The sequence below is a fragment of the Callospermophilus lateralis genome, chromosome 8 (assembly GCF_048772815.1).
Source record: "Callospermophilus lateralis isolate mCalLat2 chromosome 8, mCalLat2.hap1, whole genome shotgun sequence".
NCBI classification, from domain to species: domain Eukaryota; kingdom Metazoa; phylum Chordata; class Mammalia; order Rodentia; family Sciuridae; genus Callospermophilus; species Callospermophilus lateralis.
Window position 1 is genome coordinate 23,382,314 of NC_135312.1, and position 24,997 is coordinate 23,407,310.

The window sequence follows — 24,997 nt, forward strand, 5'->3', positions numbered from 1 at the left end:
GCTGCAAAGGCGCTGCAGCGGCCGCCCCCACCCCGGCTGGAGACTGCGGCGGTGCTCACTGAGCCTGCGCACCGAGCTTTTCTCGCTGATGCTGCAGATACAGAGCTAAGGGGCTAGGATGACGGCGGCTGGAGGGTTAGTGGGAAGGCTGGATCCCCAACCCTGTTCTCAGAGGAGGAGTCGCCACTCTCGAATGCTATTGCTTGAACACACTGGAAAATACCTGACGGTTCCCTACCACATACTACACACACTTCCATTCTCCGCATTTCCAGGATCCCTTTTAGGAAAGCTTGGAAATCTCTGCCGCCTCCCCGCTCCCTGCCGCCCCCATTCCTGCTCGCATTGCTCGTCCAAACAACCGCACACTACATCTACTTCGGGATTTTATTAGTATTTATCTTGTTTAAATCATTCTGCCTCTCATCCAGGTCTTAAGAGAGTCTGGACAGACCTCCTTTCTTACTCTCTCTCTCGCTCTTCCTTCCTCCCTTCCTCCCTGCCTCTTTTCTTTCCTCCTTCCTTCCTTCCCTCTACCCCCCCCCCAACTCCGCTTCAATTTTTTTGTTGTTTTTAAAGAGGAAACCCTTCTAAGCTTATAGATTGGATAAAAGAGCCAAGTACCAACCCAATCCCACCAGCAGCCCCTTTCCTCCTCTGAGATAGTAAAAATTCTCCCCACAAATCTCCTGCCCGCTTCAACATTCAGTCTTGGCAGGGGCCCCTTACATAAATAAGGAGCAAATAGATTCAGTTCAGAAAGCACAATCAGACCTGAGATCTGATGAAGTGGTCTGCAGTGGTCATGGTTGAAAATTAACTGGGGAAACCTAGCATAGGGAAATAGCAGAGAAGATCTAGTGGCACAAAGTCAAAAGGAGAGAAAAGGAGCTAGGGACACTTTGGTACACAAAGTTGCCATTAAAGTTTATTTCCCTTATATCCAGATAGGTGACGCTACACTTTACCAGTTACTACAGGCTGCAGGTTTCTGCTCAGAAAATAATATCCAGGCTTCCAACATGTGTTTTATTCCCCAGGCGCGCGCACACACGGTCTACCCCCTAATGTAAGCACGATGACAGGAATGCCAAGCATTTAAACAAAGACAGGCATCCTCCCCAACCCACCCCCGCCCCATCCCAACCCTCCAAAGTCTGCGCTCCCAGAACAAGGATCCCTCTCCCGCTCTCTCTGGAGTTTGAGGTTCTCTCTTCACTACTGCAGCCCATCACGGATTTTCAGAACACCAGCGTTGCTTTGTGGACGCACGCACGCTCCCCAACCCGCCAGTAACCGTGCCCTAATCCAGATGGAAAATTGCTCAGAGACACTTTTGTGGGAGAGTAGAAAATCGTCTGAAAGGGGAGAGACGAAAGAGAAAGGTGTCCTAATACCTGATCCAGATCTCTCATACGCACTCGTGTGAGAGATCAGGAGGAGGAAATTTACCAGCGCGAGGGTAGGAAAACACGTTTGCCCCCGCCCCCCGTCCCACTCCCAGAGAACAAGGGGCTGTACTAGTTGGGGGGACTAGGCTTTGACTTGCAGAGGTTGAGATTGGGCACTCTCCAAGCGGCTTCTGAGCTGAAGCTGGGCTTTACGGAGCGCAGCGGATGGCTGGTGCTCCCTCCTGCCTCCTTTTGCTGGGCCCTCCCCCCACGCTCGCTGCGAGTGTGTAGTTTCGTTGGGGCTCCTACCGCTGCGGCCGCCGCAGCAGCAGCGTGAGGGACAAGTCTGAGTCGCCAGCAAGCGAACCTTCAGCAGCAGCCACCACTTTGGGCAAACTTGCGCATTTCTGGCTCGTGAGTAGAGAGTAAGAGCTTTCCAGTTGTGGTTCAGTGTCTCCCAGCCGAGGCAGCCGGAGAGGCGGCGGGAGCGCCCCCACCAGACTCTCTTAGACGCGAAAGCGGACAAGACAACTGCGGAATTCACCCACCGTGCCAGGGCACTTCCGAGACAACAGCCGACTGGCACTTTTTCTCCCCTTGGCAAACTGGATTTTTTTTTTTTAAGCTACTTGGCAGCTGTATCTGGACTCCACCTCTCCCTCTACGCCCCCCACCCCCCGCCTTTGGCTTTTCTTCGGAAATCCGGACAAAATTGGGCAACGTTGTTAATTGCCATTGGGGGAGCCCGGCCGTGCGCTTTCGCCCGGCCAACGCCGACTGTGCTCGAAGCTTGACTTGCTCACCTTTGAACTGCAAAGGGATCAAGTTCAGCTCGAGTTCCCTGCACTGGGACTGGCAGGAAGGAGTGAGATCCATGCAGAAGAGCGAGTGAGAGAGGGGGGAAAGGGGAAAGGAGAGGAGGGAGGAGAGAGGAGGAGGGAGGAGAGAAAGAGGGAGGGAGGGAGGGGAGGGATCGAGAGAGAGCCGGGAGAGAGAGAGCGAGAGGCTGCAATCTCCTCCCTGAATCGCGCACAGCGCTGCAGATCCCACAGCTCCGACATGCGGGCCGAATGCAGGTGAGGAAAGGCACGGACTCTGCGGCTGCTAACCCAAACTTGGGCACCGCGCGGGCGCACGGTTCAACCCTCGCCCCCGCGGGCGAACGGCTGCTGCGGTTTCAGGCGGCGGCTTCGTGACTAATGACCTTGCGCAGAGTTGTTAAGAAAAAAGAGAAACCCGAGCTCTCGGAGGGTGAGAAGCGACTGACTCCGGGTGTCTCTGAAGATGGCTCTGGCTGCTCTTTGGCGCGCCGGGGGAATCCGGACGCGGACCGCGCTGTGACGCGAGTAGTCTTCACTGCACCGTGCCCGAAGCGACCTGCTGGGGATTTTTTCATTCTGTTGACTGGCTTCTCCGCTGCCTGAGAGGAGTCAGAGTTGAGACTGGCTTGTTGCTGGCCCCGGAGCCTCCTGCAGGAAGCGACTCACGTTTGCTTGGGCATCCATAGCCGGAGCAGGGGCTGGGTTTAGAGTGAGTGGCTGAACGTGAATTGGACTCAACTCGAGTAGCAGCAAAGACTAGCGTGGCTGGCAGGCGGGGGAGGCTGTAGGCTTGCTACCCGCGGCTTCCCGGTTCCACCGCCCGCCTGCTGAAGCGATTCTGGCCCCTTCCGACAGAGCGGGGAACCGAGCCGGGGATCCTCCTCCCGCTGCGGGGATGACTCTGGGGGGGCGCCCAACCCTCGGCGCGCAGTGTCCCGTGAACTGTGAGTACTGCGACTGAACCGCGGCCGGCGAGCGGGCGATTAGCACCCATTGCATGAATTATGAAACAATAACTTTCGGAAGAAGCAGGAGGAAGAAAAAGAAGGATCTATCGCTACCCCCACCCCATAGGCCGACTCTACAAGCAGCTTTTGCCCCCTCCTTCCCCTCCCTCTCGTTCCTTCCTTTCCCGGAGAGGAGAGAGGACTGGGGGAGGGCAGGCGGTCAGCCCCGGAGGAGGGGGGCGCCGAGGGGGCTGTGGTTAGAAGGAACAGTAGCAGCAGCAGCAGGAGAAGATGCTGAGGATGCGGACGACGGGATGGGCGCGCGGCTGGTGCCTGGGCTGCTGCCTCCTTCTGCCGCTCTGGCTCAGCCTGGCGGCGGCCAAGCAACTCCTCCGATATCGGCTGGCGGAGGAGGGCCCCGCCGACGTCCGGATAGGCAATGTCGCTTCGGACCTGGGCATCGTGACCGGCTCGGGTGAGGTGACTTTCAGCCTTGAGTCGGGCTCCGAGTACCTGAAGATCGACAACCTCACCGGTGAGCTGAGCACAAGCGAAAGGCGCATCGACCGCGAGAAGCTCCCCCAGTGTCAGATGATCTTCGACGAGAATGAGTGCTTCCTGGACTTCGAGGTGTCGGTAATAGGACCCTCGCAGAGCTGGGTGGACCTGTTTGAGGGTCGGGTCATCGTGCTCGACATCAACGACAACACGCCCACCTTCCCGTCTCCGGTGCTCACGCTCACGGTGGAGGAGAATCGGCCTGTGGGCACGCTGTACCTGCTGCCAACCGCCACCGACCGTGACTTTGGCCGCAACGGCATCGAGCGCTACGAGCTGCTCCAGGAGCCCGGGGGCGGCGGCAGCGGTGGAGAGGGCCGGCGCTCTGGGCCAGCCGACAGCGCCCCCTACCCAGGGGGCGGCGGGAATGGCGCGAGCGGCGGCGGCCCTGGAGGCTCCAAGCGGCGGCTGGACGCTCCAGAGGGCGGCGGCGGAACTAACCCTAGCAGCCGCAGCAGCGTGTTCGAGCTTCAGGTGGCTGACACCCCGGACGGCGAGAAGCAACCGCAACTGATCGTGAAGGGGGCGCTGGACCGCGAGCAACGCGATTCCTATGAGCTGACCTTGCGGGTGCGCGACGGCGGCGACCCGCCTCGATCTTCCCAGGCCATCTTGAGGGTGCTCATCACCGATGTGAACGACAACAGCCCCCGCTTCGAGAAGAGCGTGTACGAGGCTGACCTGGCTGAGAACAGCGCCCCTGGGACCCCCATTCTGCAGCTGCGCGCCGCCGACTTGGACGTGGGGGTCAATGGACAGATCGAGTACGTGTTTGGGGCGGCCACCGAGTCCGTGAGACGACTACTGCGCCTCGACGAGACGTCGGGATGGCTCAGTGTCTTGCACCGTATCGACCGCGAGGAAGTGAACCAGCTGCGATTCACAGTCATGGCCCGCGACCGTGGGCAGCCCCCCAAGACAGACAAGGCCACCGTGGTTCTCAACATCAAGGATGAAAACGACAACGTGCCGTCCATTGAAATCCGCAAGATCGGGCGCATCCCACTTAAGGACGGGGTAGCCAACGTGGCAGAGGACGTTCTGGTCGACACCCCTATTGCTCTGGTACAGGTGTCAGACCGAGACCAAGGGGAGAATGGGGTAGTGACCTGCACAGTGGTGGGCGATGTGCCCTTCCAGCTCAAGCCGGCCAGCGACACAGAGGGCGACCAGAACAAAAAAAAGTACTTCCTGCACACGTCGGCTCCTCTAGACTATGAGACCACCAGGGAATTCAACGTGGTCATAGTTGCGGTGGACTCTGGCAGCCCAAGCCTTTCCAGCAACAATTCCTTGGTGGTCAAGGTTGGAGACACCAATGACAACCCACCGGTCTTTGGCCAGTCAGTGGTGGAGGTTTACTTCCCAGAAAACAACATACCTGGCGAAAGGGTGGCCACTGTGCTGGCAACAGATGCTGACAGCGGAAAGAATGCTGAGATCGCCTACTCGCTGGATTCTTCCGTGATGGGGACCTTTGCCATTGATCCCGATTCTGGGGACATCCTGGTCAATACGGTGCTGGACCGCGAGCAGACTGACAGGTATGAGTTTAAAGTTAACGCCAAAGACAAAGGCATCCCTGTGCTGCAGGGCAGCACCACGGTAATTGTGCAGGTGGCTGATAAGAATGACAATGACCCTAAGTTTATGCAGGACGTCTTTACCTTTTATGTGAAAGAAAACTTGCAACCCAACAGCCCGGTGGGAATGGTCACCGTGATGGATGCTGACAAGGGACGGAATGCAGAGATGAGTCTGTACATAGAGGAGAACAGTAACATTTTTTCTATTGAAAATGACACAGGTACCATTTACTCTACCATGTCTTTTGATCGGGAACATCAGACCACATACACTTTCAGAGTCAAGGCTGTGGATGGGGGAGATCCCCCCAGATCTGCCACAGCCACAGTCTCTCTCTTTGTGATGGATGAAAATGACAATGCTCCCACAGTTACCCTTCCCAGAAACATTTCCTACACTTTACTGCCACCTTCAAGTAATGTCAGGACAGTAGTAGCTACAGTGTTGGCAACAGACAGTGATGATGGCATCAATGCAGACCTGAACTACAGCATTGTGGGAGGGAATCCCTTCAAGCTGTTTGAGATTGATCCCACCAGTGGTGTGGTTTCCTTGGTGGGAAAACTCACCCAAAAGCATTATGGTTTGCACAGGTTGGTGGTGCAAGTGAATGACAGTGGGCAGCCTTCCCAGTCTACCACCACCCTGGTGCATGTTTTTGTCAATGAAAGTGTTTCAAATGCAACTGTGATTGACTCTCAGATAGCCAGAAGTTTGCACACCCCACTGACTCAGGATATAGCTGGTGACCCAAGCTATGAAATTAGCAAACAGAGACTCAGTATTGTCATTGGGGTGGTTGCTGGCATTATGACAGTGATTCTAATAATTTTAATTGTCGTGATGGCAAGGTACTGCAGGTCTAAAAATAAAAATGGCTATGAAGCTGGCAAAAAAGATCACGAAGATTTTTTTACACCCCAACAGCATGACAAATCTAAAAAGCCTAAAAAGGACAAGAAAAACAAAAAGTCTAAGCAGCCTCTCTACAGCAGCATTGTCACTGTAGAAGCTTCTAAACCAAATGGACAGAGGTATGATAGTGTCAATGAGAAGCTGTCAGACAGCCCAAGCATGGGGCGATACAGATCTGTTAATGGTGGGCCTGGCAGTCCTGACCTGGCAAGGCATTACAAATCTAGTTCCCCATTACCCACTGTCCAGCTTCATCCACAATCACCAACTGCAGGAAAAAAACACCAGGCTGTACAAGATCTACCACCAGCCAACACATTTGTGGGAGCAGGAGACAACATTTCAATTGGATCAGATCACTGCTCTGAGTACAGCTGTCAAACCAATAACAAGTACAGCAAACAGGTAAGATGCATCCCAAATATACTAAAATATTCTAGAGAGGGCTAATATCCTTGAGACAGATCACCTTCTGCAGATTTTTGTCTTTTCTTTTTAAAAATTATTATTTAAAATTTTAATAACTGTAATTTAATGCTAATTCTTAATTCATATGCTATTAAATAGCAGAGGCCTTCAGTGAGAGTTGTAGTACTGTTTTTTGCAAGTTAGACCTAGTGTTCACTAAGTTACTACAGGAAAATATTTAACGTGGACAGTGTTTTGCCTTGTCTTTGCACGTGACAGCCCTAATCCATCCTGTATTCTCTGTTTATAGAATAAATATGCATATATTATTTGGATAGTTCCAAGTAGATAATTGTATCTAGGGAGAAAATTTCTTAAGTCACTACAGTGGTGTGTTCAGATTGGACACAATGAAAGTTTTAGCTGTGTTATGTACACTTAATGGAGAATTTTACAAATAAGATTGATTTATGCAAGTATAGTGCCATGTATGAAATGTCGAAATACTGACTAATTCAACAAATAAAGCTAGTTTAAAAATATTTACTGATATGCAAGTGTCATGAAAAACTATGTTTTTAATACTTCATGTCTACAACAATTGATATCTATAACAACTGGGCTTCTGTGATGATATGCAATCATAATTTGCACTCATTTCAGTATCAAAGTGTATAAACAAAAAGTAAGTTGCAAGGGCCATTTGTTTTTTAATACAAGCAATGAAAATATTCATAATGGATGTAGTGTGTGCAAGACTGTTTTGATATTCTTTGTAATGCTCTGAGACTATAAAGATTGTGTGGAATATTAGACACAATTGTTTCCTGGAGAAATGTGAAAATAGTAGCACATCCATATGTATGTGTGTATATATATTCATATATGTGTATGTATATATGTGTGTGTATATATATATTTCATATACGTATATATGTGTGTATATATATATATATGTATTTCATATATATATATATATATATATATATATATATATATCTGAGGGGAACTTCAGAAAATATAAATTTTGTTTTTTTAAAGTTTTACTTGTATGATACTTAGAAAGTTTATTTTTTATACCAACCAAAGTTTAACACACAGCAAATAAATTTTTTGGAAACTCCTCTGTCTGATGTTGCAGCAAACTCTGCTTATAAAACAATACATATTTCTCACTGACAGAACATATCTTAACCACTTTTATGAAGGTCAAATATTCTTTAATAGTTTTACTACTAAACATGCTTTGCTTGTGGAATATGGGATCTGAGAAGAATTGAGGCAAAGAAATATTTTATTTTATTGCTTTATTTAAGATGATATAGAAAATATATTAATTCCTTATTTGCTCCCATAATTATTAAAATTAGTTTCCTAAAGAAATATTTTCTGTTTGTAGTCCATTATTGTAACTATTTGGATAAAAACAAATAGCCTTAATCTGATTTTATATTCAATAGTAAAAGCAATACAAGAAAAACATAGGTTTGCACTATAATGTACGAAATGCAGGGTTTTGTTACAATTTATGTTCTTCAACAAATGAATTTATCTAAGGAAAAATTTAAGAGTTATATTCTTTTAAGTGCTTATAATATAAAGTCCATATAACAAGATATGTTGAAGATATGTCTTTTGAGGCATGCAAGCTTGAATAATTTATTTATTTTAACCCAACATTTGATATTGTGGAGAGTTTATATCTGTTATATTATTGCTTTACCTAGAGTTAGAAAGAAATTTTTGTTTTGTTTCTTCATGCCTTTATCAGATTTGTAAACAAGGAGAATTCTTAGTTAAAATAATTTTACTTTTATAAGATTACATTTAAGAACCCACAAATAAATTGAAGTTTTAAAAATTTCCCAGAAAGTGACAAAATATAATGCAAAAAAGTGTGAAGAGATCTTTTCTGTCGAATATTTACTTCTCCCCTGTCATCTTAATAGTACTTTTGTCCTGTAACTGAAAATTGTATTCTAAATTGTGTAATATTATGCTTTTAAGTGGATATATAAGTGGCAGATTTACAGGTATTTTATGCAAATGCCTTATAAGTTCTATGCTTTCACTTAAACTCCTTTTGACCCATCAGATGGTGTTACTCCTATGTTCTTCAATTTTTTAAAAGAGCCAATATCAAGATTGTTTAAAAGGCAAAGTGATACGCTTATAAATAAACTAATGTATGATATTAGTCTCTTTACTGAGCAAAGTTCATATAACAAAAATGAAAACCCACAAAGCAATTAGAATAATCATATACTTTACCAAAAGTGACTGTAGAAACCTTGTATGTCATTATGTATTTTAAAAGATGTATAAATTTTAACCACAAATAAGTAATTGACCTACAGTGAAATAAAGGCAAATGAAACACATCCCCCTTAGTGTAATTAGTAATAGTAATTGATATGCTTCATCTTCTCAATATTGCTGTCAGGGGACAAGGGATCCATTTACAAAGTTACATTCCATTTAGGTATCTGACATACAGAGAACCCTTTTGTTCTGATTTTTATTTTTATTTTAAAGTAGGTGATTTTTCTGTTTTTTATTTTAAAAAGATATTACCTTTAATTTTTACAGAACTGCCATGATATATTTTCTTCAAGTAAACTTTTTGTTTAGAAACAAACAAACAAACAAACAAAAAAACAAATGCAGGGTTTTGTTACAATTTATGTTCTTCAACAAATGAATTTATCTAAGGAAAAATTTAAGAGTTATATTCTTTTAAGTGCTTATAATAAAGATTAATTTAAAACATGATATTTCGTTTGGTATGGAGCTTTTATTTTAGAGTTTTCCTGAATTGCCTCATTATAGCTCCTTATTAAAATGGAAGTGGTGGAGTGGTGGTTCTTAGAGTGTTCTTATCTTCATAAGAATTAGACATTTTGAAGTGTTGCTTCTATGTGGTTATGTAGTTGGAAGCTAAACAACTCCCTAGTAACGAAAGTTTGTAAGTAATCCTCATACTATGGTCCCCTCCCCCTTCTTTTAGGTTTGTTTTCCTAGACTCTAGAGACAGTCTAATCAAGCTTCTAGAGTTACTCTTTGGCAGACTATAGATGTGTGTTGCAAAGTTTCTGGAATTATTTCTGAAATTCACATATTAGAAAAACTGATGATGTGGGCTAGATTTTCATAATTCATACCTTTGCCATTCAGACAACCACCTTCTGTTAAGTCAAATCTGGATCATTGACAGAATAATTGAGATTAAGTGTCCACCTTTCCATTTCATTCTTCTTTTGCCTGGCAAACTGGTCCTGTTGAAGATCTAAAAATACAACTGTGCTTTTGATTTGCAAAATTAAAAAGAATGCTTTCTGTTTATTTTTAAATACCCAGTGTTTTACTATGTGCTAAATGTTTTTCAAAATTCTTTAAAAAATAATAGAACTCCAAAAATTGATAATATAAATATACAGTTACAACATTGCTTATTACTCTCAAGTCCTGCTGAGCTTACTCTTGATATGCTGTTATTTGGATAATGCACATAAAAGTAAAAATTTATTGTACTTAGTAAATGGAAAGTAAAGCAATTTATTTTTGGCAAGAATTTAGGTTGAATAAATATTCACTTTAAAAATCCATTTGTAGTTGATTCTGAAATACTTAAGGAAAAAATTATATTAAATCTCATGACAGTTTCCTTTTATAAGGAACTGTTGAATTAGTTTGAATAATGTTCTCTTTAATTGATCAATCTAGGTTCAATTGCTATATTTTTTCATTAGTATATAAGAAATATATATTCTAATGAAAAAATATAGCAGAACCTGTTTATTTTTTAACTACTTCAATTTTGGAAGCAAATGGATGACTTGCCATCATTATTGGAGCAATAAGCATTAAGGGAAATTTATAACAATTTATTTGTGTATATATAAAAACACTATATATATTTTGGTAGTAATACATCTGCATAATGATGCCAGCCACCACTTCCTAATTTAATTCCATAAGCATAATCTCTATAATATGACTCTCATGTTTTCAACTATGGAGTCTTTCAAGAGGCACAGTGAATCTACATATGATGAAACTGCTGTTATATTTGGCCTGATACAGTCAATAGACTAATAACTATGGAAATGAGGCCATGTCTTTAGTTGAGAGACATCTACTAAAACAACATTGCCTGAATCTTTGGATGTCTATGAAATAAGGAAAAAAGTCATTCACTCATTTGACCTGTAGTAATAGCTATGCAAATTTAAATGGAAGTCCACATATGACAATTTAAAACTTATCCCAAACTTATCCTAAATCCATTAGTGATGTAGATGTAAAGCCGCAAAGCCAATTTAATGATTTTAAGTAAGTCATGCAGGACACTAAATATTACAAAATCATTTTCTTATTATATTCCTATCTTTGAAATATCTTTAATATCTCACCTGTGGAAAAGTATAAATAATGTTTATATCACAAACTCTTTATGTTCCTGTATAACAAGTATGGTGCCAATGGTTTTTTATTTTGTTACAATATTCATACATTGATATATGAATAATATCTGAAATTTTAACATACACAAAGCCAAAAGACCTTATAATCAATGGCTTAAAAATCACAGAGTCATCGCATTTTAGATTTAGAAGATATCAACTAAGAACTCCTCCCATTTTATGGAAGAAGAGACTGAGGCCTGACATAAAAAAGTAATTTGGAAGTGCAACATTATCAGGTACATAGGTAAACTGGAGTCCAAATCATGGATTTCAGAGTTTTAGTATTCCTTTTTATTTCATTATATTCTCTGTAAGCAAAAAAAGAAAACTGAATTTCTGTAACTTTTTCTATACCAACCTCAGAAATAACAGAAATCTGGTTAGATTTATTTATGTATTTGTTACAATACACTTGGCTATAAAGACAGATCTTTTTATAATAGACTATAACTTGGCCTTGTGCTTCAGTTCTTGTGTGTAAAAATGTCTTGGAATTTATAATTCAAAAATTTATAGATTTTAAAAAGAAATTAATAATTTCCACCTATGTAAGATAGCAGTTGATGTATTCATTAAAGTGACTTAACATAGTTGAGAACATATATTCAACAAGTTCATTGACAAGATTTTGAATTTTAGCAGGACAGTGACAACATATGTAAATTCCTGCTTAGAATTTACCATACCCTCAATAAAAATGTATTTTAATAGAAAAGAATAAAAAATACTCTATATGTCATATATGAAACTTTCTATGCATTCTAATTGAGATAATATTTGGCCTTTTCCATCAATAAGAAAAACTCCTTTTGGTTTCTGAATTCCTTTACATTCCACTCACTTTGCAAATACATTTTACCTTAGTAGAATCCTTGGTACATAAACAACAGTGAACTGATTTTTCCTTTCAGTCTGTTTGCTAGAAATTTTTAGAAGAATATGACATTTTGTGATTTTTCAGTTGGCTTGTTCCCTTGTTAGGGAGTTAACGATCTAATGTATTATTTATATAGGGATAAAATATAGATTATGACGTTTATTAAGTTCAAAAATAAAACCCGAACTTAAAAAAGAAAAATGTAGCATGAGGAAGTCATGGTTTTTACATAGCCATCAATGTTACTAGACATTTTAACTTCACTAAGTTATAGGTGGGGGGTAGGGGGTGAAGTTGGAGTTGCTATAGGAAATGTAGTGTAATAATCATTTATTTATGTTTAAGGTGTATGTAACCAATTTTTAGACTATGGCAAGGTTCCCCATTCATTTATTTACTATGTCTCTATAGAAAGAGTAAGATCTGTTCAGATATATCTGGAGTAAACTCTGCCTCTCTTATTGTCTCTAAAAGCCCTTAGATTCTGTTCTAAAGCAGGGACTATGTTTCGGTACATTACACAGTGCTTTATTTAGCATTAGTGTTTTGGGAGAAATCACATTCCAAGAAGAATTGAGCTGAACCCAGTAAAACTAATCTTAATTATCACTTCTGGTGAATTAATGTTTTAAAGGCGGAATAAAGGTTTATTTTCAGGAATTCAGTGATGTTTGTATTGAACTCAAATGCTGTGTACAAACAATGAAACTATTAAAGCTTCCAAATAGAATTTCTCTGACAAGTTAACTTTGTTCCCCTGAGTGTATTTATTATTTACAAATACATAATTTGCAAATATTTTTTTTTCTCTGCTCCCAAACCTCTTTCATAGCATTCCAATTGAGCATAAAACATGGGGGAAATTTTCATCATGATTTCTTTTTTCTTTCCTTCTTTTTTTTTTTACCTGCATAAATCTTTTTTTCCTTCTTTCAGATGCGTCTACATCCATACATTACTGTGTTTGGCTGAATTCCACTCTTATATGATGCTCCATTTTGCACCATACTGTGATGACCTTGCTACTCCGAAACCTGCTGGAGCCTGCCCTTGGCCGTGGGGTGTCAGCCAATCACTGCATGTTCCACTTGTACATTTTATTTTCAACTTCTTTTTCCCTCTCATTTAAGAAAAAAAATAATATTAATTTAATAAACTCATAAAAGAGACAGTATTAATACAGAAATTTGCTACTTGTAGATTCTAAAGTCACCAGGAGTTCCATTCTAAGAGGGTTAGCACCTATCCTAACAATGAAGTCATTAGGAAAAAAAAAAAAAAGAAAATCCAAGCACATAATTTAACAATAATTTTAAACTTGGGCTTTGTGTGAACAAAGCAAAATTAGGTCTGTTGTGTCTTTGTCTATACATTTGTCTACATTAAAGACTGACTTTAAATAAAAATCTAAATTAATATTTTTGAAATGTCATGTGATCACAGCTTGTTTTTCAGGCCAGATAATTATGTTAGAGGAAAAAAAGAGTCTTGATTTTTCTGTGTGTGCACCTCTAAATGCCATTGTGTGTATCTGTGTTTGTACCCATGCCTGTATATGCAAAGACTTTGAGCAGTATTTATAAAAATGTTAGTTATGAAACAAATTTGAGAGTTTGATTTTGTAATTTTATCACAGCATTGCAATAGACTGATTTTTCTGTAAATCCTGAATTATTGACCAAAGTATGTCTAAAATTTTCAAGGCTTTTTTTTTGACAAATTACATAAGAAAATTTCAAAAACGTTGGCTAAATTCACTTAAGTCACTTTAGTTACATTGAGAAGGAATATGTGGCTTCCTGTTACTAAATTTAATGGAAGGCTATTCTATTTAATGTCAGATGGCATAAACTCCAGCAGTTCTAACAATTCAGCATGCTGCACTATTGAGACAGTGACTGGATTTTAGTTGTTTGATATTCTAGTTAAGTCAGGACCTCCTCTGGATGGCCCCATACTTCTCCATGTTTATGTATTTATGTGTTTATTTGTTATGTTGTATGCATTTATGTGCTTAAAAACAAGTATTCTATATGTAAAGTTGATTATTTCATATACATTTACCACATCATCTGCCCTATTAAAATTTGCTACAAGATTGGAAATTCCAAAGAAGAATACCAAATTTTTATGATTTTTGTTTTGTGAATCAAAGTCAGTCTAATAGCCCTTTTGGAAAAAATAAATAAATACAGGAATGTCATTAAAACGCAAAGTAATAGGAAATACATTGTTACCCATGCAAATCCCAAAGGTCTGCTAGTGGATTTTTATTCTGTTAGCTATTTATTTAAACCTGCAAAAGGGAAATTGTCTCAAGTATCATTGAGACAACAGTGAAATTCCTGAATAAAACTTAATTATCCTCAACCTCTCATTTTGTTTTGAACATAAGGGCCAGTACAAGAGGCTGGCTAAAGAACCCTTACTGCTTCTGCTTCTTTCTTCATCTCAAGAGGTAAACTTCCTCTGATCAACTTGAAATGTTAATCCTGTAACAAATCAGATCCACACAAATACTAGTGATTGAAAAAAAAAAAATCAAAGTCCAAAATTTGTGTTTCCTTGAAAGTATAATTCAAGGCGTAGAGGTAAGATTTAGGAATACCTTCATACAGAACATTCAGAGTTAGCATTTAGGAACAGGTTGTGATACACTCTTGGAGGATTCATCAATTTATCAGGTTTCTAACCATAAGTAGAAAGATATGAAACAAAATAGAAAAATCATTGTACATTGCCATAGGAAGAAACACTTGTCTTGGGTAGACTTTTTGTTTCAGTTGTGTTTGTGTGCCTGTGAGTGTCCTGTTCTTGGTTCCTATGTTAAAAAAAAAAAAAAAAGAAAGAAAGAAAGAAAAAAGAAAACAAAACCAAAAAATACATGAATATACATATATATATGTATACACAAACACACACACACACACACACACACAGGCACATATTTATCTATTTTATGGTGGAAACAGTTTGAGAATCGTACTCTTCACTTGGGTAGGAAGTTAAGATTGTTTTCTATTGTGATTAAAATATGTAATAAATCAAAGCAAAAAAGAAGATTTTAGTGCATTATTCAGCTGAATCAGAATAATCAAAAGTATAGTTTTTATAGCAGCATTAACCATAGCAAAATTTTTTTGAGAAATTTTTTTATCACTTCCTTCTTTTTTTTTATTGGTTGTTCAAAACATTGCAAAGCTCTTGACATACCATCTTTCATACATTTGATTCAAGTGGGTTATGAACTCCCATTTTTACTCCAAATACAGATTGCAGAATCACATCGGTTACACATTCACGTTTTTACATAATGCCTTATTCGTGACTGTTGTATTCTGCTACCTTTCCTATCCCTACTATCCCTAACTTCCTTGCTTCTTGTGTGTGTGTGTTTGAGTGTGTGTGTGTGTGTGTGTGTGTGTGTGTGAGAGAGAGAGAGAGAGAGAGAGAGAGAGAGAGAGAGAGAGAGAAGAGAGATTGGTTCAAGATGTAGAGTTTCACTGTTTCCCCATACTCCTGCTCCTGATTATTGTTACCAAACTCAGGTCTTTTGATCAGTCTCTGTTATAATTACTGGAACTTATGAATAAGGAGATAACCCTATTGATTTTAGTATTTGAATATTTTATTTTAAATTGAAAGACAATAATTAATTCTCCCTTATAAAATCTAAGGAGGAACATGGTAAAGCTGGTGACCAGTTTATTTACTGAGGTTCATTCATTAAAGTTTTTTCTTTTAGTAGAACTAATGTCAGCCCTGGTCTTGGTTATGCAAAGAGTAATGAGTCTTTGCCCTCTTAGAATGAATATATTAGAAAGAAGATTACAGAACAGAAAAATGATGATTTTTTTTTTATCATTCCTCTTACATTTCAAAGTGTTGGATACATGTTTGCTCACTCATTACTCCAGAACAAACTGTGAGGAAGAACACCATTATTTTTCCTGAGATGAGGATAGTGAAGCAATGAAGGTTTTTATGACTCTGATGGAATTAGCTACACAACTTTATAAAATATGAAAAAAAAATCCAGTCAGAATTCAAGAGTACTAAAAGCACTTGAAGGAAACTTTAAGATTTGTGGAGTTTTTTTTCTGTTTTGTTTGTAGTGATTGGGATGGAACACCAGGGACTCATGCATACCACACAAGCCTATCACCACTGAGGCACATCCCCAGGACAAGACTCTGTTTTTAAATACAGTTTTCTTTCAGACTTCTCTGCATTACATCTTCCCAAAACAGAGTCAGAATTCAAGAGTTCTGAAAGTATATGAGAAAAGTTGTAAAATTTGCATTTTGTAATAGGGTATATTTTCCAGACTTCTCTGGACAAAATCTTTGCAAAAGAAATCTTTAAAAAACAGGCTGTTTTTTAAATGTCCCCCCCCCCCCCAGAAGTCACACACTGCACTTCATACTTTAAAGGAAGGAAGGAAGGCAGGAAGAAAAAGGCATTTTGGGTATAATTTGGATGTCTAATTAATTAACTAGATGTGTATAAGTGATTTTTAAAAGAACACTATCAAGAATTAGGCAGATTGCTTTAACCCAAACTTTATTTTTGAGACATTTTTCATAAAACTTATTAAGGTCCTTAGGAAGTGCTGCTACTATTAATACTACCTCTCAGGGAATAAAATTTTATCTCTACCTTTGCAATAACTTTCCTTTGATGCTTGTGATTCTTAAATCTCTTCATTTCATAGAGAGCATATTGTTTTGCTCTATCGTTATTACACAGTGCAAAACTTTGAGAAGGAGATAAAATGATTATTACAAGGTCCCTACCTTCCATAGATGAGACAATACAAAAAACGATACACATAAAATGGGAAAGGAAATACGTGAAGGTCAGAGTGACTGCCCCAACATTTGTCTTGTCCATCATCATAGTATTTCCTCATGCCCAGGATCATGCCCAGTTTACAGGAGACACTCATGAATATCTGTTGAACAAATGAACAAAAGTTGTGGACCTTGATGCTAGGTAGCCTGTAGATCATATCTGGAATTTGGCATAGCCACTTTTTTTTTTATCAGGTTCTGGGCTCTTCAGGAACTGTTACTCTCCCTGCTGGGAGGGTTTACCATGATGAAAGGTTACCTGCTGGGTTGGCTGGAGCCCCAGTCTCCACTTCCTAATTTATGCCTCTTGTTTCAGTAGCATATGAATAATTCTCTGATTTCTCCTTCTTCCTTCTTGGTGGTGGTGTAAACACCAGACCCTTAAATAAGATAAACTGAAGCAAATGTTTAAGGCAAGTGAAGGAAGCACTGGTCACCCTGAAGATTCTGTCTTATTTTGAGGGGATATAAAAGAAGAACCATGCAAGCATATGGGTTTTCAGTATTTTTCTGGGGATCCTTATCTGGGGAAAAAATAGATACTTGTACGCCCAAACACATGCACAAATTTCTGTGTCTGTCAATTTATATATTCCTGCATATTTTATTCACTCACTGTGCCAACTCATGCTCGCTGATAAAGTTTCCATTTTCATTCAGCGCATGACAGTCATTTTTAAAAGGTGATATGTCCAGCATGTCTGTGAAAAGAAACATACTCCATTTACTAAAGAAAGGCCTAAAAAAGGGAATACACTCTTAGTTCAAAGTGGTGGGCAGTGAGACAGGAGCAGAGAAATGCCTTGCAATACAAAATCACTCCTAAGGAGGCAGGAAAGGCCTGAGGAGCTCCTCTTTGAAATCCTGAATGACCTGTGACCAATGTCTGTTTCAGTCTTTAGCTCACCCAGGTGCTTATTGCTAAAAGATAACTAAGTCAGCACATTGCAAATATCAATAATCCTTAAGAAGTAGGAATTTTGCTTGGGGCGTTAAGGAAAGGTGGGCAGCCTTTCCCAGCTTAGAAGACAGAGGAGTCCCTTAAAGTACTTAGTTCTCTCCAACTCCAGTATTGAGTCAGGAGGTAGGGGGGATTACATCTGAAAGGGCCATTCAGGCCTGACAAAGGCAAATGTTTGTGGCCTTGAGTTTTGGCCCTGGAGAATTTAAGGCTTCCACTAAATGTCATGGCTTGATATGATTGCAAGATTAAGAGTGAAAAAGTGGTAGCCTCCACTTTATTCCCTTTAGACCAGGTGTTTTATGTGTTTTGGGTTTTGTTTTCTATTTTTAATATCCAGTTCAACTGCTCTGTCTCCACTAATTTTCTGCTCCCATACTTTTGAGAGAAAGAACAAAGCAGTACAAAACCTGCATGGCAGATAACCTCCCTCTCCCTACTATTATTATTAGACTCGTGTAATAAAAATTGTTGTCACTTATTAAGACATTATTGTCAGCAGTTGTTTCTTATCCTGGTTTTAACTTGAGGAAGCTGAGATATAAGAGGATAATAGCATTTTTTTTTTTTTCAACACTAGAAGCAACTTCAGAAAAATTCATTTGACAAAAATCTGTGGAATGTTTACAGCAGACCAGATGGAAAATGCACAGGCTCTCTTCGTTTCTGGTTGGGTGGACTAAATATTTCAAGATTTGAGAAATAATAATTTTACTGAATAAGCTATAAATTTTAGTAAAACAATGAAGATTAAAAGGAATTTGAAACTGTTTTGGTGAAGAATATTGTGCTTATTTCATAATGTGCTACAAGCCTGTGCTAATCAAATATAAGAGTTGTGTAATTCTGTTTTGCATAAATATCATTACAAATGCAGATTTACTTGCCCCATTCTTAGAAATTTGATTCTAGGACATTAGTGCTTTAGCCTAGAAACCTGAATTTTTAATGTATTCCTCCCTTATCCATTCTGATTGCAGATGCTAGGCCAGACAGCGAAATTTCTAGGTTATAGGCCTTGGAATTTCTAACTTCTGCTTACTGCTTCACTCCTAGAAGGTCTCTAGAAAAAAAAATGGGAACTAGGTGAGGCAATCTGAAAAAATCTGCCCTCCATCCCAACTGTCACTAGTTGGCTGATGTAACCTCATGTAACCCCTTCAAGTCCTGAAGCCTCTAGAAACTCCTCTTCTGTCATTTTACATAATGACCCTAGTGCTGATTATATGACAGGGTTTATGGGGGTCACATGAATCATTTGAGAATTTTTGAAGCACTATCACAACTGACATAATATTTCTAGTCATCCATGAATTTCTCTAAACACTTTGGAAGGTGCTTTTACACTTTGGTCGTATTTTCATTGTATTTTATTTTTAAAAGACTAAAAGAATATTTGTCCTAACCACATGTTCAAACCTCTGTTTGTCTCTTAGCCTGGTCATCTTCCAAGTTGTGCTAATCTGGTACCAAGGTGTGACTATGTGTGGCTCTCTACATATGCTATGAGGCACTGGTTAGTGTTAAAAAGACCTCCAGGACTTGAGGCTCATCTCTCTGTAGTGAAGCAGGAGTGGTAATGGCTTATGGTTGTAGAACAGGTAGTTGAGGAGAGGCTCACAACAATTCCAAAACATCATTTGTGACAATTTTTTAAAAATCCTATCACTTTTCAACCATCATTTCTTCTTGTCATGTGATCTTTTTCCTGGGACATTATTTTTCCCTTCCTATCCAGCAACTAAAAGTAACAGCTGTCATTTATGAAACGTTTATTCTGCGCTGATGATCACTGTGCCAAGGGCTCTGCTGTATTATATCATTTACTTCCTCCAGCAGTCCTAGAAACAAGTAATATCAGAATCTCCATGTGACACAGGAAACAGAATAAATGGAGCCTCTCCAAATTCCTGCTCCCTCTACTATGGAAATCCCCCTCCAACAGACTTCTCTCTAAATATATGAGAATTTGTATTATTGTAGTCTTCCTCATAGATTTTCATTTACATAGTTACATTTTTAGCTTTTGTATGATTTTCTAGTCCACAATACCTGCTCTGAATTCCCAGCAGGTTTAGTAGAGTCTGTATTAGTCTACTCAGGCTGCTATAACAAAATACCACAGATTGGGTGTCCTAAATACTTTTTTTTTTTTTCAGTTCTGGAGCCTGGAATTCTTAGATTAAGATGCTGGCAGGCATGGCTTTTGGCGAGGCCTATCTACTTGGCTTGTAGGCAGCAGCTGTCCTTCTGTGTCCTCATATAAACTTTCCTCTGTACATGTGCACAGAGAAAGCTCCAATGTCCCATCCTCCTATAAATTCTATCAGATTAGTACCCTAACTTTATGACCTCATTTAACCTTAAAGCCTTATTTCCAAATATAGTCACATTAGGGATTAAGACTTTAATGTGTGTACTTGGGGCGGGGGGCACAATTCAGTCCCTAACAGAGTCTATTCTTGGTCTAAGCAAGAATACATTGGACAGCATCATCCTTTCCTCACCAGCTTGTTATTCATTACATACAGTGTGAACATTCGTGGAAGAGTATTCCTTCCACTTTTCCTTTCCAGAGGAGCTCCAAACAGCAACCTTATAAATGTGTTCTTACAATTGATGAAGAATGGGAAGATTTGCTACGACTTTTGTGAAAAATATGTGAATCTGTAATACATATGCATGTACAAAAAAGTTTAAAATACACTTTGGCTTACCACATCTAAATTTTATGCTCATAATTAAATACTTTCTGCCATTTCCAGCTTTCGTGGAAATTTGTGATATTAAGTAACATCTTAGTTATTTTAATTTTACCCACCAATAAGTTCTTTTATGCATATTACTTAAAGTAACATCAAAATTTGCATAAAATAGTAAAAAATTGTTTTATGAATGAGTTTTTGTTTGTTCATTCTGTCTTTCATTTTTTAAAATTGGGGGTGTTTAACCAATGATGTATCCCTGGTCCTTTTTATGTTTTTATTTTGAGACAGGGTATTGCTGAATTGCTTAAGGCCTTACTAAATTGCTGAGGCTGGTCTCAAGCTTGCACTCCTCCTGCCTCAATCTCCTGAGTTGCTTGGATAAGATATTTTAAATTACAATATTAATATTTAGTGCAAACCATCTAATACATTTTCAACATGAAAATCCAAATGAAAAGCAGTAGGAATTAAATGGAGAGGGAAGTGAACAGAAATGTAGACTTACTAATTCTCTTTTTATAAGGAAAATCTCAGTGAATTTTCTGCATGGTGGAATCAGTGATTGTACAGGGATCTAGTGGTTCTGATTTCTCATGGCAGATGGAAATGACCAGGCATATAACCAAGGCTAAATCCCCACTCCCAGAGACTCCTCTGGAATTATTATTTTTAACACGGGCAGTAAACTTTTCACAGTGAGTTGCATCCATGCACAAGTCAGGGGTTATGCTTTCATTCACCTATTGTGCTTTTTTATTTCCTTAATAAAATTAAAACGTCAGGTGATAAGATACATACAGACTAATCTGAATCTGGAGCTCCATAAACATCCAACACGGTGAATGCATGGGTGTCCTTGTAGGGTGATAAACGATAAGTTCATCAAAGTCTTGAAGTACCACTCCCACCTTTTTTCTTTGGTCAGTATTTCCAGGCAATGAAACATTAATAGCTGAATGGAGTTTTCCTAAGAAGTACCTGTCCAAGCTTCTAGATCTGAGTTTACATTTGACTACCAACATTTTTAAAAAAGGAAGTTTAACATACCCCTGTTCAAGGAATATCACTGATTATTAAATAGACAAAGATATATTTTAAAAACTCCATCTAAATGTTTTTTTTCTAAATATTTTACTGTGATTACAGGGATCAATTTTAGATACAGAGATGGCATTTCTAGAGTACATTAGGAAAAATGTTGATAATTACTGTTTTTCTAAACCAATACAACTGTTTGGTCAGGAACACTAAAATTTTCTTTGTTAATAAACTTGTGAGGTTTTTCTTTAATGTACATTTAATAAGTTTTATATATATATATATATATGTATATGTATGTGTATATATAACTTTACATGTATGTGCATGTAAATGTATATATAGCATATGTATATACATATACAGGCACACATATGTACAATGTGTGTATACACATGCAGAATGTTTATACACACAGAGAAGTTATGCAGTTAATATCTCTGTGACCAGATGCTTATTGAGTGACTACTATATGCCAATTTTGATCATGGTACTATTATAGACACTGGAGAAATAGCAATAACAGAAACTGACATAAATGTTTACCTCTTTGGAATTTCAGTTTCAGTGGAAAAACATATAAATACTAAGAGTAAATGTATATAATACACTATATTTTGAGTATTGATCAACATATTTTATATACATTAATACTCATTAAATAGGCATATTAGCCTTCCAGTATTCCTACGGTTACCTTAATTTTTGCAGATGTGGAAAGTGATGAGCAGTGAGTTGAGTAATTTGCTCATATTTACAGAAGCTGTAAAGTGGCAGAGCTGAGGTTTAAGGACAGGCAGTCCAGTTACACAGGCCACATGCTCAGCCTCTGTTCCTGTGTGAAGTAGAGGGAACATGTCTGATACAACCAGCTACTTCTGTGGGAAGGAAATTCCATCTTTTGCTTCTCTGAAAGGCTTCTGTGATATTCAGCCTTGCTATTTTATTAACTTACTATGTTCTTGAAATTAGGTCATTCAATCCATTTTTTTAATAGTATCACCTTAAAACTTAAAATCGAAGTGCAGATCAAAAGATAGGAAGGTGGAAATTAGACCAATTGATGTTCTTCTTCCTTTTACTCATCCTGTGCTATTTGAAAACGACATAAAATATATTTTTCTTTTCATTATTTTAATATTTTTTATTTTATTCAGTATTTTTCTACTCTGTTTTGTACATAATTGATGCAAATTGGAAAAACATTTTTTAAAAAGTTTTGAATTGCTCTTTGATTCAGGACAGGAAATGCCTTTTAACGAAGAGCAAAATTTTGACCTAAAATTTGTAACTAGTACATTTCATTTACCTTTTACAAAAAAAGTAAAACCTGTTTTTCTCCTGATTTTTAGCATTCACAATATTTGAAAGAAAGTAAAGTGAACATAAATTAACATATAATATTTTAGAAACTTATTCTGTTTTTTTTTACATTTTTAAAATTAGGTGCTTATTATTAACCATTCAATTTAAATATGACCTACAGTATTTTCCCCTTATCTTCAGGAGATATATTCCAAAATTCCCAGTGGATGCATGAATTTGCAGAGGGCATGGAATCATACACTTTATGCTGTGTTTTTTTTTTCTATAATACATATCTTTGATAGAATGTAATTTATAATTAAGCACAGTAAGAGGTTAACAACAATAATTAATAATAAGAGAATAATTATAACAATATACTATAATAAAAGTTATTAAAATTTATGCATCATTTATTTCTGGAATATTCTACATAATATTTTCAGACTGCAGTTGACTATGGAAGCCATGCAGTAGGATGGAATATGGTTTATCATGTAAGAATTTTTCTTTTAAAATATATCATCATTCTATTTTTTACAATTTACATAGTTTTAATGAAACATATTTAGTTGACCAAAGATGTGGATGAGTAGCACTAAAGTTCATTTGAACTTAATTCTTTTTTCCTTTTTTTAAATCGTCCCAGGGATGGAACCCAGGGCCTTGGATATGTTAAGCAAGTGCTCTACCACTAAGCTACACATCAGCCCTGAAGTCTATTATTTATGAAAATAATTGTATACTAATTTTTGATCAAGGTAGTGTCTTAATGTGTCAGTGACAGTTTTTATTGTTAGATTTTTTTTAACCTAAGCAGCTTTCTCAAATATTCATCACTGAAATAACTGTGTTCCGTTGTATAATTCCTTTGCATACATGAAAACTGAGTCAATCTGAGTATTAGTAGAATAATTTAACATTTCAAGTATCAAAACCAATGAATTGATTTCTGATACTATTATTTCCTCATTCCATTTAAGCATTTGTAGAATTTTGTTTCCTCAACAATGTATTAAAATACTGCCAACATTGCAGTTATTTTCTATTACGGAAAATAAGTCCCAGTTAATGCCCAGATCTCACTTGAATTCTTAACAGTGTGATACACCACCTCCCTGTTATTCTCATGAAAGTTTAACTCCAGTTTATAAGCAGCCACCTTAAAGGCACAGGACTCTAGAAACTGATCAGTGTTTGTTATTGGCTTACTAACTATGGATCTCATAAATATATTTTGTAATTACTAAATCATTAGATTATAAGAAAATTAAGGGTAGGAATAATTTGGTTTGATTTGGAAAGGTTATTCAATTTAGTGTTTGAGAATTGATAATTAGTTATGAATCTATAAACTTCAATGATGGTATTGGCACACTTTCAAGAAGGGGAAAGAGAAGATTGAGGATGTAGCATGTTTTGCATAATTACACTGTAAGAACTTGGTGAAATCCACTAATTGTTCTGTATATATAATTATCACTCTTTCAAGAGGTTTCCTGGATATACCTTGAGATTTTTTTTTGTGTGCATTCAGACAACTGGGAATTGTTTTCAGTCCCCACTAATAAGTAGTATGAACACTAACCTTACCAAGTAAGCAAGCAATAAAAGTGTGTGCTTATGAATTCTTAAGAGTTCATGGCTATTAATCTTGAAGTTGTTGATCATTCTCTTGTAAGCTAACAATTATCATTAGAGCACAAGGCCGGGGATTCAAACGGTAAAAAAAGCATATCACTGTTGGCTAGCCTCAGAAATGGCTTAATGAAGAATTGAGTTTTATGTTGTGTTTATGATTTCAAATATATAATAATTCTTGATAATTATTTGATGAATGTACATCATAAGGGACTTAAAGTGCCCGATGTCCCCACCATGTCACACTCCAGTTAATAAAACAGCATCTGCACAGAGTGGAAGAACAATAGACATGGCTTGAACAAGCAAAATGGTCCATATATTACTTTCATGATGTTCACATACATATGTCTGTATAAATTTCTCAACTCCACTTCAGAAATGCTCATTGCTACATTTTAGGCAACAAAGAAGCCCTGCAGAGAAAATGATAGTAATTTGTATGAAGCCTAAACAAAGAAAATCCAGAAACATTTCTAGTCTTTAATTATTGTGTCGTGTATACTCTTGGCACTTAGCTT

At 38.5% G+C, this 24,997-nt stretch overlaps 1 protein-coding gene across 2 annotated transcripts in view; it reads left to right on the forward strand.

Moving 5' to 3' along the window:
* The first annotated feature begins 3,450 nt into the window (after positions 1-3,450).
* The window catches only part of Pcdh7 (protocadherin 7), a 394,225-nt gene continuing 372,678 nt past the window's right edge, over positions 3,451-24,997 (forward strand). For both annotated transcript variants that reach the window (XM_076864796.2, XM_076864797.2), the window contains exon 1: positions 3,451-6,624. In XM_076864796.2, coding sequence (XP_076720911.1) covers positions 3,451-6,624 — 3,174 coding nt within the window. The remainder of the gene's footprint in view (positions 6,625-24,997) is intronic.